The following is a 14301-nucleotide window of genomic DNA, read 5'->3' as shown; positions in this document are numbered from 1 at the left end:
TATTACGTCCCATATTTCCAGTCTGAACAGTCGTAACTGCTATATTTTCAATTCCAATTGTAGCCTCTGAACGTGAAGACACATCGGCCTATTGCACAGATACTGGTATGCTATCATTAGTGGATGAACCACCATTCACAATCGATATCTCATCAGCCATGTGAATGATTTTCTCACTCCGTAATCGCATACACTAAGTAATATTGGAAAAGTTATTTGACACACTTCGATTTAAAAACTATCCCACTGGGCGTGCCAATTTGTTTTGTCGATTTTTAACAAATCGATGGTGGTTCGATTCTAATGGTCTGGGAGCGAAACCTACTCCTCTTTGTAGATACCAGTTCTTCTAAAAGTGCATCAAAGTGTCTTCCATTAGATAAGTTTTAGGAATAAAAAATTAATTAAACTTTGTAAATTAAATAAGAAATAGAGAATAAAAAATCATTTGCATTGAAATTAAAAAGAAAGCAATCAAATGCTTTCAATTAGATCAAAGGACCTTCAACATAAAAGATTTAAATGCAGAAGGATAAATTGAACAATGAAAATAAAGAACACTTGGAAAGTAAAATTGCTTGAAATGTTAAATTTACAGAAAAGTAAATTAAAAGAATGAAAAGATGGAAGGAACCTACAAAAAAGTTATTCGATTGCAGATTCAGAAATTCATTGGGATGTGAGTGTACTTGAGTGTTTTTTTGAGTAAAAGTTTCAACTCTTATTCCCTAATGCTTCCTAGTATTTATAATCTATCTTTCATAACTAACGATTAATTACAATTAATTACGAAATTACATCTTTGAATACAATCCCTCGTGATAGAAACCTCTAACTGTTCCACTACCATAACTACTCGACTTACTAATCGAATGTCTTACTCGATTACTTACTTCGAATATCTTATTCGATTAGACCTATCCAATTAATGAGTCAATCGAAAGCCAATCTGCGTCAATCACTTTCAACCCCATGCTTATGCGTGTATCTTCTCGAGAAATTGTGTCTGACTTATTCCAAATCAACTTACTTTCATCAAAAATATTTTTCAATCAACAAGTACAAAGTGTGTTTCTAAAATTCTATCGACCAATGACCATTATTAATGCAATTCACATGGTTCTACTTTTATTGCTGATCATCATTCAGGCAAAGAATTTAGAATCAAAGACAGAAAATTCCATTCAACTATTCTTAAAATGGCCATAGAGGCATTAGATTATGAATTCCAAACAACTCTATGGGAAGAATCAACTACGTAGTGTGTAATTATACAATTGGTATGAATGATATTCGTGTTGTTTTCGAATGGCAAGGTTCTCACACACTTAAAACAGTGGCCATGCCAGTATGTTTAAAATGATATTCATGATCCAGACTCTGTAATATCATATCCAAGTCCACTGCAAGCTTGAGGAGTAAAATGCTGAGTTCAATGTTGCATGAATTGTTATCACATTTGAAGATTATGGAGCAAAAATGCATAGCTCATTGTTGCACAGAATGATCCTAGAAAAGAGGCAAGCTTGGTGGAAAACGCACGAGCATCCATTGTCTCTCATACGTAGCCACATGAGACCATCCCATCTCCTCAATCAAAGACAGCTTTAGTTCATAGAATTTCTTCTTAGCAGGCTCAGCGTCGTCTTGAATTATGTCCGTCAACACCTGAATCAAGCAGATGACAGCACCAGATAAGATCAGAATCCGAAACAGAACCTAAAGTACTAATCATCAATGCAAAGAAAAGAGTAGAATCCTTTAGGAAAACGCAAATACCTTCAATGCTGTCCCAAGCCTCTGCTTACGCTTCTCATTTGTCACCAAGAGGATTCCATATTTTTTGCTCTTCAGATCAACCCATTTCTTCAGTTCATTAAAATTCTCTTCAAACAAGTTCGGACGGGTAGTGCTGTCATCCTTAGACTGCTCGTCAGTTTTATCCACCTCCTTTGACAATATGCACCAAGTCAAGTCAGTATTTGATAGACAATACTGCATGGTATTTCGCTTTCTTATGCAGTGTGGACATCAAAATTGCCTGAAAATGTAAATCATTGCTTTAAAGAAGATAAAAAGCTCTAACCTTCAAAGACTCAAGTTCTGCCAATGAAAGGCCCTTTTGGTAAAGTGCCTCTGCTAATTGATCACGGGTTAATTCCATCTCTTTCTTCTTTTTCTACAAAGAGATTAAAAGTATGATTTTCATTCAACAAGTTGTGAAATGAAAATACCATGTAAGTTGTAATATGATAACATCTTTCCACATGGAATGATCATTCATAATAAATTTGATGGTTTAACATTGGCATATATGCTATCAGTATAAAGATGTTTACTCTACCATATCATTATTATTAATTATGCCAGATTCCTTTTTCATATACGTAGGGAGAGATGACAGAGTAACTAAAAGTACTGGGAACAAGGATGAGCACCTCTGCTTCGTCGTCATCTTGGTCATGTTTTAGGGCCAAAAATTTTGCCAACTCCTCTGTCTCAATACTGTCAATCACTGCATTCGCTGCATCAATTACCTGCAAAGCATATTCACGTTTGTCATACGATCAGCCCTTTATATTCATTTACTATCAAACTGAATAACTAACAACAAAACTTTAGTTCTGCCAATTTTCACCTCTTCATGATGATGTAGTTTATCTTTGATATTACTCCTCGAAACTAAACCTTCCAAAATCTTTGCAAGCAATGGAGTGTACTTTGGGTATTCAGACTGCAAGAAAACATGATAAATTTTGTATCATTCCATTTTAATCTAGAATGCAGAGAACAAACAAGTGTATATAATTTCTTATTACATAAAACAAAATACATCAGTAACCTTGCAAAAGATGATCAAATAACTTTAAACTTATAAAAGAAATCAATGAAGCCAGCAACTACCAAAAAGTGAAAGTTCAAATAAAATTCAATGCTCACTTTGAGAGAGTCAGACAACTTCTTCCATTCCAAAAGCTCTTCATCATTTTCTTGTTTTAGGCCTCCAAGAACTTTCATTTTTGCATCTCTTACCTGGTGGACAAGTCAAGCAAACATAAAGTACAGTAGGACCGAAGAAATACAATATGGAATCTATTATATCTATATCGTGAAAAATAAGAACTAAGGGAATGTTTAATAAAGAGATTTCAGACACACAGATGAAAAAGGTAAACCCTCTGAACTCCAAAGTGTTCACATGGTGTTGTTACAATAGCTTGCTACATACAGGAAGTAGGCATATTTTTGAATTGTGATGGACATAAACAGGGGTAAATACCATCTATCCATTTCAACCAAATCTATCGCTCTATTAATAAATTACTAAGAAGTTATGATAAAATAAAAGTATTCTTAAGAGAGAATAGGAAAGTACAAAAAGGTCATCATGGGTCCTACAGAGCACATAAAAATGAACAAAAACACAAAAGCAATTGAACAAGAAAACAATCAAAATAATCTAAGTCTAAACTATCAACAAAATTTCTATTTTTATTTTGTTAATTGGTACACCTAAACATGCTTAAGTAAAGACAAATGCAAAAGTAGCATGTCTAGTAATGCCCAAAATATGTGTGAAATACATGATAGGATTAAAAATAAGGAAGCACTTCTGCTGAACTATGATTCACATACCTCTTCTTCTAAACGTTCAGAAACTGTCTTCTTGGAAGCTAGGGAAGAATTTTTCCCCTTTTCCTCTTCAATCTTTCAACAAAAGATATAGGAAAACGCAAGTAGATATTAATTCACACCAAATAAGATAGTAGATACCACTTCAGCAGAGTTCGGAGCTAGTTCAAACCTTATTTGGAGGAACTATATAAGAAACCCGATGTGATACAGGAAGCTTCTCCGGATTCTTCTGCTCCCCGAGACCAGCAAACGATAGTTTCCCATATGATATTGCTCCCACTAATACAGATCCTTGAGGAGCATTCTGTTGAAATACTTCAAATGTTGTTACTACTGTCAATAATCCAACGAATTACCTAAGAAGTCAACAAGAATACAAGATACCTTGGGGATTTTGTCCAATGGTGGTGGACCCAGATAAAATCCTTCTTTCATACTGACAATAAGCAAATGTCATCACCACAACACAAGATGGCGCTAAAATCAGAAGCAGGTAGGGACTATAATCCAATAACATACCCTGGAACTAATGTTGAAGACTTAAAGGAACCATTTCCTATAAGTGGACCATCAGGTTGGGAGAAAAAGGGTAGTCGAATAACATCCTGGAAAATATATATAACTTCAGGATTTCTATTTGTAAAATCATATTGTCAACCACATATTTTGGGAAGTTGCACAGTAAAAAACCTTTGTGCATTGAGTAGCCCATTAGCCAGAGAAACACTTGAAATCCATTAAAAAAACTTACCGTCATGTAATGACAAATGCAATTGTAGTAAACACTAAAGATATCAATGTTGGTATAACAAAAGATTGTCTCTAAGAATATGACAAACTAGTGAACTACCTTATCTTCCAAATTTCGCTCGATGAATAACACCAATTGCTTCATCTTCTCTAAAATCTGCAAGTTCTCATGCCTGGGGAAAAAAATAAATCATGAGTATAGGATCATGTTTGATGCACCTTCATGTGTCCGTCTTATGAAAAGCCTAGAAACATTCAACTTACAAAAAGAATTCCAGTTTTCTTATTGCAGGAATTACTAACTAAATCAAGGTTTTAAGTCCAAAAACAACATAAGTTAGTTTATTTATGAAAATTCGCAAAATTGATTTCAAACATGCAAAGATAGATGTATAGTTTTGTAAATTTCAACTCTTCAAATGCCCAGTCTTAGGCGCAAGACAGGGTGCTGAGTCCTACACTAGATAGACCCTTCATAAAAATATTTGGCAATCTTTTATCTTTAGCCAGTCTTAGGGTGAAATTAGACGTCTACTTCAAAGATTATCAACAAGAACAACATAGAGAAAACAAGGATGGGTGATCATCAAATATACATGAGCAGAAAGAATCGTACCTCACATATAGCCTTAAATTGTATTCTCCCTTGGGAAGTTTTTTGGAGTTCGGGTAGGCATCTCCACTTGAATATACACGCTATGATCAGAATTTGCAAAAATGAAAATTAATTGCAATAAGCTTATTTTGCACATGACAAATGGTTTCTGAATGAAAAACAATCAATACCCCTTACTCAGTTACTCTCATCTCTAGGATGAAATTATAATACCTTATTTGAATCAGAAATCATATAAAATTGAGACTCAAATTTAGTGTCATATATCCTGTCATTCAGGACTGGAATTTGAGGTGTTACTTCAGCTCCATCTTCCAATTTGATCTTGTATCTGAAACATCAGAATAATAAGAAAAGACAATCTAAACATTCAAATATAATGAAACACGTAATGGAGTACTCACGTTAGTGTCAGTGCAAGTATCTGCTTTCCAGAGGGAAGTTTGTCACGATCAGTCGTAAGTGCACTAATCTTAGCATCTGTTGGTCTATAAGGGATCCTTATCTGTAAGTTCAACATAAATTAGGAGAAAAGTTAACCTCTTTACTGTCCAACATCACAAGCACAATGGTACAGAACAAGAAGGAAACAAACTTTACAACGAAACCTTGTTTAGTATTGCTAAAGGTGCAAGTCTCTCAGATGCCAGTAATGCTTCAGCATTAATTCTAACTGGTGCTTCACTCCCATCAAGTACAATTTCCTCTTGGTTGACTTTTACACCATGAAACATAACCTAGAATTTTATTAAAATTAGCAAGATTGTATCTTTTGACTACATAATGAGGCTTAGTGGCTTGGCCAATTCAAAAAACTGAGAGATCCAGCTTAATTTGAAGAAAGAGAAAAGAGGGAGGGGGGAGATGGGAAGAGAAAGGAAGATTTATCCAAAACTTTGGACACAGAAAATAAATTCTTCATACAAATATGAATTGTATCACCTTCAGATCCACACTTGTAGTCTCTTGACTCCCTATGCCACTTGACCAAAACTGAGCTATGACTAGTTCCAATGTTTGACCACCTACAACCTTGAAAGCGAAGCTTTTGGCAGCAGGGGAAGAAAAAGTCATCACACTCCTCCATGTCAGCGGTCTATGCAATGGACATATCTGGACACAGCAAGCATGTCAAAGAAATGGTCCAGACAAATCTTTACAGTTTCGAGCTGCAAGTTGTACCTGAACAGCATCCACGAAAAATCTTCTCGTTGTATCAAAACTTGATGTGTTCATGGTTCCCTCAACCCACGATGCACCATGTGGCACTTCTATATATTTCCTTTCTACATGGCCTAACGAAGCAAAAAATTTTAACACAATTATTGCTTTTAAGACAACTAGAGAACAGAAACTCGACCAGAATGACAAATGCCATATGATAAAACAATTTCAAGACAAAGTAAGGTGTCCAATAACACTTTCTTTATTAGAGAAAATAAAAGACAACTGGGAAATAGCCTACACAACATGATCTCAATGCATTATACATAATCTCAAAATTTGAAAACCATTAAGTCACCAGCAGAAAGAAGCATAGAAAGAAACTTAATTGACTAAAGCACACCTGACTGGAATAACATCTTTGAAAATGAAACTTGTGGAGGTCTATTAGTAACAGCCACAGGCTTGGTTATAGTAACTGGAATTCTGAAAAGAGGACCGCGCCATGGTGCTTTGCAGTCAATACCGTAGACCTCATAATAATGCAGACCATCAGCTAAATTAGTAGGATCAACAATTACGCTGAAAGTAGAAGATAACTTGTAAGTTACTAATAAAGCAAAACTGAAAAGTGTCATCAGACAGAAACTTAGTTGAAAAATAAAAATTAAGAAGCATAAAGAGTTGATGGAATAACTGCATTTAAGCAGAATAGTTTAAGGGTGATGGATGCGGAAGTTGGAGATATTAATAAGACAATTTTATGGATGATATATATGCACTTCAAAGTAGCATAGAGAACCCAGTTCTTTTCACCAAATAATTATGTCATTTTCTGAACCCCTAAATCAAATGTTCATGTGACCTAATAATAGTTCAAGAACAACACTATGATATCAGGAAAACAAAGAAAAAAAAATATTCCCCAGAAAAGATGATCTCATGAGCAACACTTGCATTTTAAATAAATGGCCATGTACCCTAAAACTGAAAACATAACGATGAAGGAACACTGACTAACTTGAAGGTACGACCATTATGAGTGAGCAGTAGATAATCAGGGGCTTTCACAACTGAGCTATCTGTAGAATGTAATTCAATGTGCTCCTCAAACACAGCCAATTCTTCAATTTTGTTGGCATCCTCATGAAATTTTGGATCAACTTCCACTGTCCACTGTAAATACAAGTCATAAAGTAAATTGCCATTTGAGCACAAACTAAAATTTACAATTACCTTAGAACAAACTGTGAATAGATTTGGCAAACAACATTGCACTTATCAGCAATTACACCAGCAAAAGAACAATTGTGAGACTGTTATCAAGTTCCATTACATGCCTCATCAACAATTTCTGTTAACAAACTAAATCTAAGCAAACACTACTCTTGTCCTTTTATCACCTCAGAAGGTACACTAATATTGTTCATGAATTCAACAATTTTTTGTTATTTCATCCAAGAGTTTATTAGAATTAGAAAATGCACAGTCATCACTCATCATTTATTAGTTTTCCCACATTCCAATCTTTAATCCATTTTCACATCACAGTTTTCAAATATCTGACCTAAAGATATGCTTTGATCATCAATGGACAACAAGCTGATTATGCTCTCACCTCAGTAGATTGTTGGAAAGCACTAGCCTCCCTCAGGTAGATGCCCCGTGAAGAAGGATCTGCAATCAGCAATCAGCAATCAGCAATCATATGAAGGAATATAATTTTTGAGCTTCGACACATGCTTTTAGTTAGAAATTCACTATAGTCTATAGGTGCAGCAGCATTTGAATATGATTCTAGTCATAGGTTAGAATTCATTAATAACTGAATTTATTTTTCACTAATCAACAGTTTTCCTGCAAATGCTGCAATTCTATTCACATAGGAGAATGGTGATATTCCTTGTCTTTCACCACACTAAAAATGTTGTTGTAAAGCCAATATTCTTTTCTCTAACTTCCAGTTTTTACTTGTGTCTTATCATGACCATTCTAATTTTTAATAAATAACAGAATATCAGAAACACTTCTCCCCGAATGAGTTAGTTATTTATAAGTACAAAACATGCAGCACCATTTGAACAAGCACAAATAAATGCATAAGGGAAGTTAAAAGATATTGAGTTCCTTTCTCTTGTTTCTCATATAGGGAAGAAAGGTGATATGCTCAGGAGAGATTTTTTTTTTTTTGGGTTTAGAAACGGGGTAAAAGAAACCCAGAAAAAGAGAGACCTAGTTACAAACTAAGCGGGGCAAGGCTACCCCTAGTTTATCATCAGACAAAAAAGCTACTACCTCTTTTGGAGGACTATCCCATAAGTGGAACCTGTATCTAATTCTAAACTTTTACACGCCAGGCAATCAGCACATCTATTGCCTTCTCTGAATATATTTACAAAAAGAATGTTAACTCACTTGTTTTTCCAGATTGCTTGATGTTTACTTGATACCAAACACATGGAATATTGTGACATTGCTTAATATATTCGTAACACCTGTCATTCAGTATTTGATTTAGATCAATGCCAAATCTTATAAAATACTATATACTAAAATTTCCATAAAATAGAAGACAAGGAAACATATCGAACTTGTCAACTTGCATAAGCCCTTGCCCAGTGGATAATTTATCCTCAGGTGAATTGCCTATAGGAACAGATGTATTCTCCAGGGCCTTCCTCACACTATATGGACTCACATTAATTCCCTCAGCCTACATGCAGATCATACAAATCAGAATTATAGATAAATGAGCAAAGTATAAAAATCAATTATACAATTTAAATAATATTTCCAATGCTTGAACCTTCATTGCACTAATGAGCAATGCAATTCCCCCACAGGCTGATGGTGATGCCATTGATGTCCCATTCATGAGCATGCGCCGTTGAAGTGTCCACATAGGAACTGGAGCAACAGCAGCACCAGGAGCACTTATACAGACACCAAGGTCTCCATCAGTTGTTGGTCCTCGACTAGACCTGAAAATTATTTCCATCAATCATCCAATGATACAAAGCCAAAAGAACTAAGTTAATTAAAAAGAAAACGGTATAGGAATTCATTCAATTAGAAAATTTCCGGAATAAATATACCAAGTGTATTCAATTCCCTCAGATGGAGATTCAACAACAGAATGAGCACCAGCAGCCATAGCAGGAGAAACATAAGCACCAACACCAATGATACTTGAAGATGTACCACCAGGAGCACCGACTGTGTTCAATGCTGGCCCACTATTACCAGCACTGCTAACAAATATCAGACGGTGCTTGTTTACAGCCTAGATGTAAATGATTCAGAATATCCACAGCTTAGAGAATAGAAATATCAGCAGAAAGATACAACAGGCAATTTAAAATCAAAGTCTCAGAAGATACTTCATTCACAAGGTCGACAAAGCGTCCATAGTCTGGCAGCAACGTTGGCTCACCATAACTCATGTTGATAAGATCACATTTATGCTGCAAAATAAATTGACAGTGGCCTTGCTTTAATGTGTTATTTATATCAAGCAATAGAAAATACAACCACAATATTAGTTGTCAAACACAAATAACAAGGACAAATCTGTTTCAATTGTTCAAATATCCAGTATAATCAGATAATGAGGGAAAAGCGTTTGACAAACCTCCACAGCAGCTATTAATGCCCGAGTCAAACCAGTTCCAGTTTCCATAGAACCCAAGCGAGAGTCCCCGATTTTACAAGATATTAGTTGAGCTCCAGGTGCAACTCCATTCAACAAGGGTTCCTAACCAATATACTATATATCATAATTTACGATATTTAGCATATGAATTGCACTATATGGATAAAATGACATCTGTACCTCTGGGTGGAATGCAGCAGCTATACCAGCAACATGGGTACCATGAGGGGAGCTGTCTGTTACAATACTTACAACTTTTCCATCATTATAGACATTCACAACAAATGTACACGCATCTAATTTGCTGAAGACACCATACTTCCTGTCAATCCTGAAAAATAGGACATAATAACTTGTTGGCATTCGGAACATTTGAAATTTTAATACCCACCTTACTGATAAGAGCTAAAATGGTAATTGGTTCAACAGCCAAACCACATTAATTTCTAGTCCCAATTGACTATTTAATTCAAAAACATCTCATCTACAATAAAGCTGGGTTACCCCTGATCTTCTTGCGTAATTAGTGGGCTGCTGCTTTTGTATAAAATAATAGTTTCCTTCATTTGTATTATTTTTTATGGCATAACTTGTGATAGAAAGCAGAAGAGATAATGAGAGGGATGGGACATTCTTTTGAAGTATGACTAACACAAGAACCAAAATTCATAAATGAAATAACTCAACGGGATATCATGATTAACAAAGCATAAGGTTAATCAATTTGAGAAGTGAAATAGCACAGAGAATTTTTAAGTAGAAAATCATTGTAAACAGATGAGCATCAGCCAATTGCATGAGATGTTTTTGCAAGCAAGCAATCAACTAGGCAAAAAGTTAAGATGAACAAAAACACTAGCAACCAAATGTACCTGTAATTAGTTAAGGGTACAAAGTTAGCAAGCTTCCCACATTCTGGATCATCCTCAATATTTTGTGTGTCAAGAGCAACTCTCCAAACCTCTCCATCATGCCAGACAACAACATCTATGACAGGCCCTTTATCATCATAGCTCTGAAACACAGAACATTTTTGCCTTTTTGTATGAAAATCAATTGAGTATATGCTAAGAAAATAGTGGGCAATTAAACAAGAAGAACACAAAGTAACATGTTTGGCACCCACCTCAGATTGCTTTCTCAGAAGATCAAGCCTATTTTGGAGATCTTCACGAGCCTTTGTAAGTTCAGCATCTTCTATCTTGACATGTTGCTAAAATAACATGTCATATTTTTAGTGATTTGAATTAGAAGATATAATAGAATGCAGAGACACAAATGATATCTACAGAAGGTTTAGAGATAATTAGCTGTGCACAAAATTAGAAGAAACTCTTGCAACTTCATCCCAAAAAAAAAGAGGCAGCCATGTGTACAAAACAGAATACTAAGAAAATAAGTGTTTTAATTTACTAACAGAACACTTGCAGCAGGTTGCCTTTGTAATATGTGATGCCTAACACCTACTAAGCAAAAATATTATTATCAAATCTGAAATGATGTTAGCATATATAAGAATGAAGCAAATTTCCGATTAAACCTGATCAAAATCATCAAGTTGTTTTACAGCGTTAGCAATTTCCTCCTGGTTTTTCTTGTCCCACTTTTTCCTTCTTTCCTTCTGCCAATGAACATTTTAGGAGAAATGGGGATTATAGATCTATTAGTTGTAGTTATGAAGCTCAAAGAGTAATTATTGAGTAGATTAATATTCTACCTTCAAACGAGAAGTCAACTTTTCTGTAAAGAGCTCATAAACAAATTTATAACCCACATGCCATTGACCAGAAGGATTTTTCCACGAATCATTGATAACCAAAGATGTCCCTATATAAATTTTGCATGAACATACCAGCAAAGACAAAAGCTTCAAGTTTAATGGTATACATTCTTCAACTAGGACAAGAGAGAGAGAGAGAGAGAGAGAGAGAGAGAGAGAGAGAGAGAATTCACTTGGTGCAGCTACTTTAAGTTTATTTTAGCCATCCGTTTTTCTTTTCGTTTCTTTTCTCTTTTTATTTTATTTTTTTGCATTAGAAATAAGTGTGAAAAACCCAGAATTATAATTGGATGTGCCTTTCACGAGGAATTTTAGATTGATCTGTGCATGAACAGTCTGAAGTTGTGTTGATCCAATATCCCAAAGTTATTTGCTCATTGCAACTACTACAATATTAAAGAATGTCTGGATACCATTTTAATCCCTAGAACAAACCTGATGCTCCAGAAATACAACCATCAGCATCAGCCTTCACCACCTTTGAGGTATCAACATCTCCACTCCCAGTGCTGAAGACAGAAAAGGTTATGACATATTTATCATTAAATCTGTAAACATTATATGTATTATATGATATAAATATCAAACATCAAGCAGTTCCTATTACCAATCAAGAACATCAAGGATTTTTGGTTTCCCATCAGAGGTAACCTGTAATCCAGCAGCAGCTGGGTCTACACCAGAATCTGAAACAAAATGAAGTGAGTAATGACACTAATCACAGAACCAGTAATGGCAATACCAATCTCAGTAGAGGAATAATTGTATAATACCTATCAGGAATTCAGGATACAAATAAGGTGGACTTTAACCCATGATAGAACTAAATGTGGTAACGATTTAACAATTGCAATTTGCAACCACACAAGAAGGAAAAACAGGGCTAGGAATGAGAAAAACTTAGATATGCTTGCATATCTAATGCTGTAAATATCCCAACCAATGAGATGTTGTCAAGAAATAAGAAACTGACCAGTAATCACTCATATTGTTCAAGAAACTAAAAACTCTAAAGAACTAGATAATCCATTATATTAAGCAACCCTACAAGAAGAAAAACTGACCTAAAGTCAACATACTATCTAAAATTTCAGAACTTTATTCTTATATAACCCTGATACCATGTCGATTACTTGACCAAAATAATTTGGCAATGAATTGAATTAACATTTCAGAAAGGAGAAATATAGCCTCACTCAATGTAACTAAATTAAACATTACTTTCATTCCCCTATTGATTCATTCATTCTCGTGTATTTTTTACATCCGAGACAGTTTACAGGTTCATCCGCATGATAATAATTGTGCAATTTTTTTCTATCGCATAATTTAATTTCCAGTTTCCAGTCTCCACAGACCACAACCATCTTAACAAGCCATTGCAGAGGAACCAACTGAACAACTTTGATCAAATATTCAACAACAAGCAAAACAAGATGTGTATGATTTAACATTCAAATTCCAATCGATTAATCCATCCCCCGAAACGACTTTCAAGTTTTCAATTTTATGCAGCTCAACTATACTAACTTTTCAAGTATTATGCAAAGCTTTTCAACATCAAAATTCTGGGCCACAGTAAAACCTATATCCTCAGTGATCCCACTTATCCACTACTCAAATTGCAAAACCAGCACCAACCCAAGTCCAAAAACAACAAAGTACAAGGTAAAGTTGAGAGCTTTAGGTGAAGGGGGAAGTAGTACCGAAGATAGCGATGAGTGCACCACGGCCATCGTAGCTCGGGTAAGCATGGAGGAAACGGTCGACGCCAATCTCTGTCTTTGGCATCAGTGAAGACAAGAACGTCGATTGGGTCAGCTTCAAGTTTCGAGGAGTAGCACCGTTGGTGTTGTTATCGTGGTTTTCGGTGTTGGTGTTGCTGCTGCTGTCACCACTGGCACAGCAGGAGGTTAAGGAAGAAGAACAAGGCATTGCCTTGTGAACAACCCAGTAATGGGTTCTTCTACTATTGATGATTGAGGAAATGTGAGTGTGACTTGTGGGATGATGATTATGAAGAGTAAAGAGAGAGATTAACGGAGAAGGAGGGAAAGGGAATAGTGTTGGTGCGTGCAAAGGTGACTTAGAGGGCAATTTCGGGAATCTGCATGAGATTGCGTGTTGGATATGCATAACGTGGATGGTGTTTTGGTAATTTTGTATGTGAGGAGAGTGGTGGAGACTTTTGGCTTTGGGGCGGAGGGTTTAAGCCTTTATTAAGGAGTAGTGCTGTTTGGATAGATGGATGGGGTTTGAGTGGTCTGTGCTTTCATCTTTTTAATCTTATTACAAATATGATCATTTATATGAGAAATATGAGAAATAAATGACCGTTGTTTGTAACCAACTTGGGTTGGTCGAGTGGTTAGCTCACTCGTCCGCTTAAGCAAGTGTCGGGAGTTCAAACCCTGCCTTGTGCATGCAGCAACCCATTGATCAACAACAGACCCTTAAATGGAGCTCAGATCTGCGACACTTGCTGCTTAAGTTGAAAACTACGAGTGAAATCCTTGTAAGATAGTATATAAATTATGTATGAGTAGCTGAGGTAGCTTGTCATACTGGTTTTTCATCGTGTTCCAATTGTTGAGTTTTGGTGTATACATAAATTTTGGGATGCAGAGCAAAGTTAAAATGTCCGATTCAGGAAATTTCAAACTTGGTGCTGAATTTGTGACACTAATGAATTTCATTTTACAA

General features: G+C 35.5%; 1 protein-coding gene across 1 annotated transcript; it reads right to left on the bottom strand.

Annotated features, from left to right (window-relative positions):
- Positions 1–1189: 1189 nt before the first annotated feature.
- LOC130948505 (tripeptidyl-peptidase 2-like) lies at positions 1190–13691 on the bottom strand. Its single transcript, XM_057877253.1, has 34 exons — positions 13305–13691; positions 12206–12284; positions 12034–12107; positions 11536–11645; positions 11359–11439; positions 10945–11031; positions 10691–10833; positions 9999–10149; positions 9798–9920; positions 9547–9630; positions 9262–9449; positions 8973–9147; positions 8758–8879; positions 8582–8661; positions 7785–7843; positions 7188–7342; positions 6570–6748; positions 6185–6297; positions 5945–6115; positions 5611–5739; positions 5407–5507; positions 5216–5333; positions 5003–5082; positions 4487–4559; positions 4156–4241; positions 4021–4072; positions 3806–3940; positions 3637–3708; positions 2941–3033; positions 2639–2734; positions 2439–2537; positions 2087–2179; positions 1780–1950; positions 1190–1668 (listed from the first exon to the last, which is right to left on the bottom strand). Exons 1-34 carry the CDS (start codon positions 13531–13533, stop codon positions 1510–1512), a joined length of 3960 nt encoding a protein of 1319 aa, XP_057733236.1. The 5' UTR covers positions 13534–13691; the 3' UTR covers positions 1190–1509.
- Positions 13692–14301: the final 610 nt, after the last annotated feature.

Source organism: Arachis stenosperma, chromosome 9, assembly GCF_014773155.1.
Source record: "Arachis stenosperma cultivar V10309 chromosome 9, arast.V10309.gnm1.PFL2, whole genome shotgun sequence".
Classification (NCBI taxonomy): domain Eukaryota; kingdom Viridiplantae; phylum Streptophyta; class Magnoliopsida; order Fabales; family Fabaceae; genus Arachis; species Arachis stenosperma.
Note: the sequence above shows the minus strand (reverse complement) of the source record. Positions and strands in the feature narration are given on the sequence as shown.

What these genes read in the sequence shown, in the direction of transcription:
- LOC130948505 (XM_057877253.1), bottom strand. Translation starts at nt 13,533, where the DNA reads ATGCCTTGTTCTTCTTCCTTAACCTCCTGCTGTGCCAGTGGTGACAGC. An exon ending in TGCACTCATCGCTATCTTCG is followed by an intron (nt 12,285 to 13,304) that starts GTACTACTTCCC and finishes ATTTTGTTTCAG; the next exon opens with ATTCTGGTGTAGACCCAGCT. An exon ending in CTTTAGCAATACTAAACAAG is followed by an intron (nt 5,508 to 5,610) that starts GTTTCGTTGTAA and finishes TTGAACTTACAG; the next exon opens with ATAAGGATCCCTTATAGACC.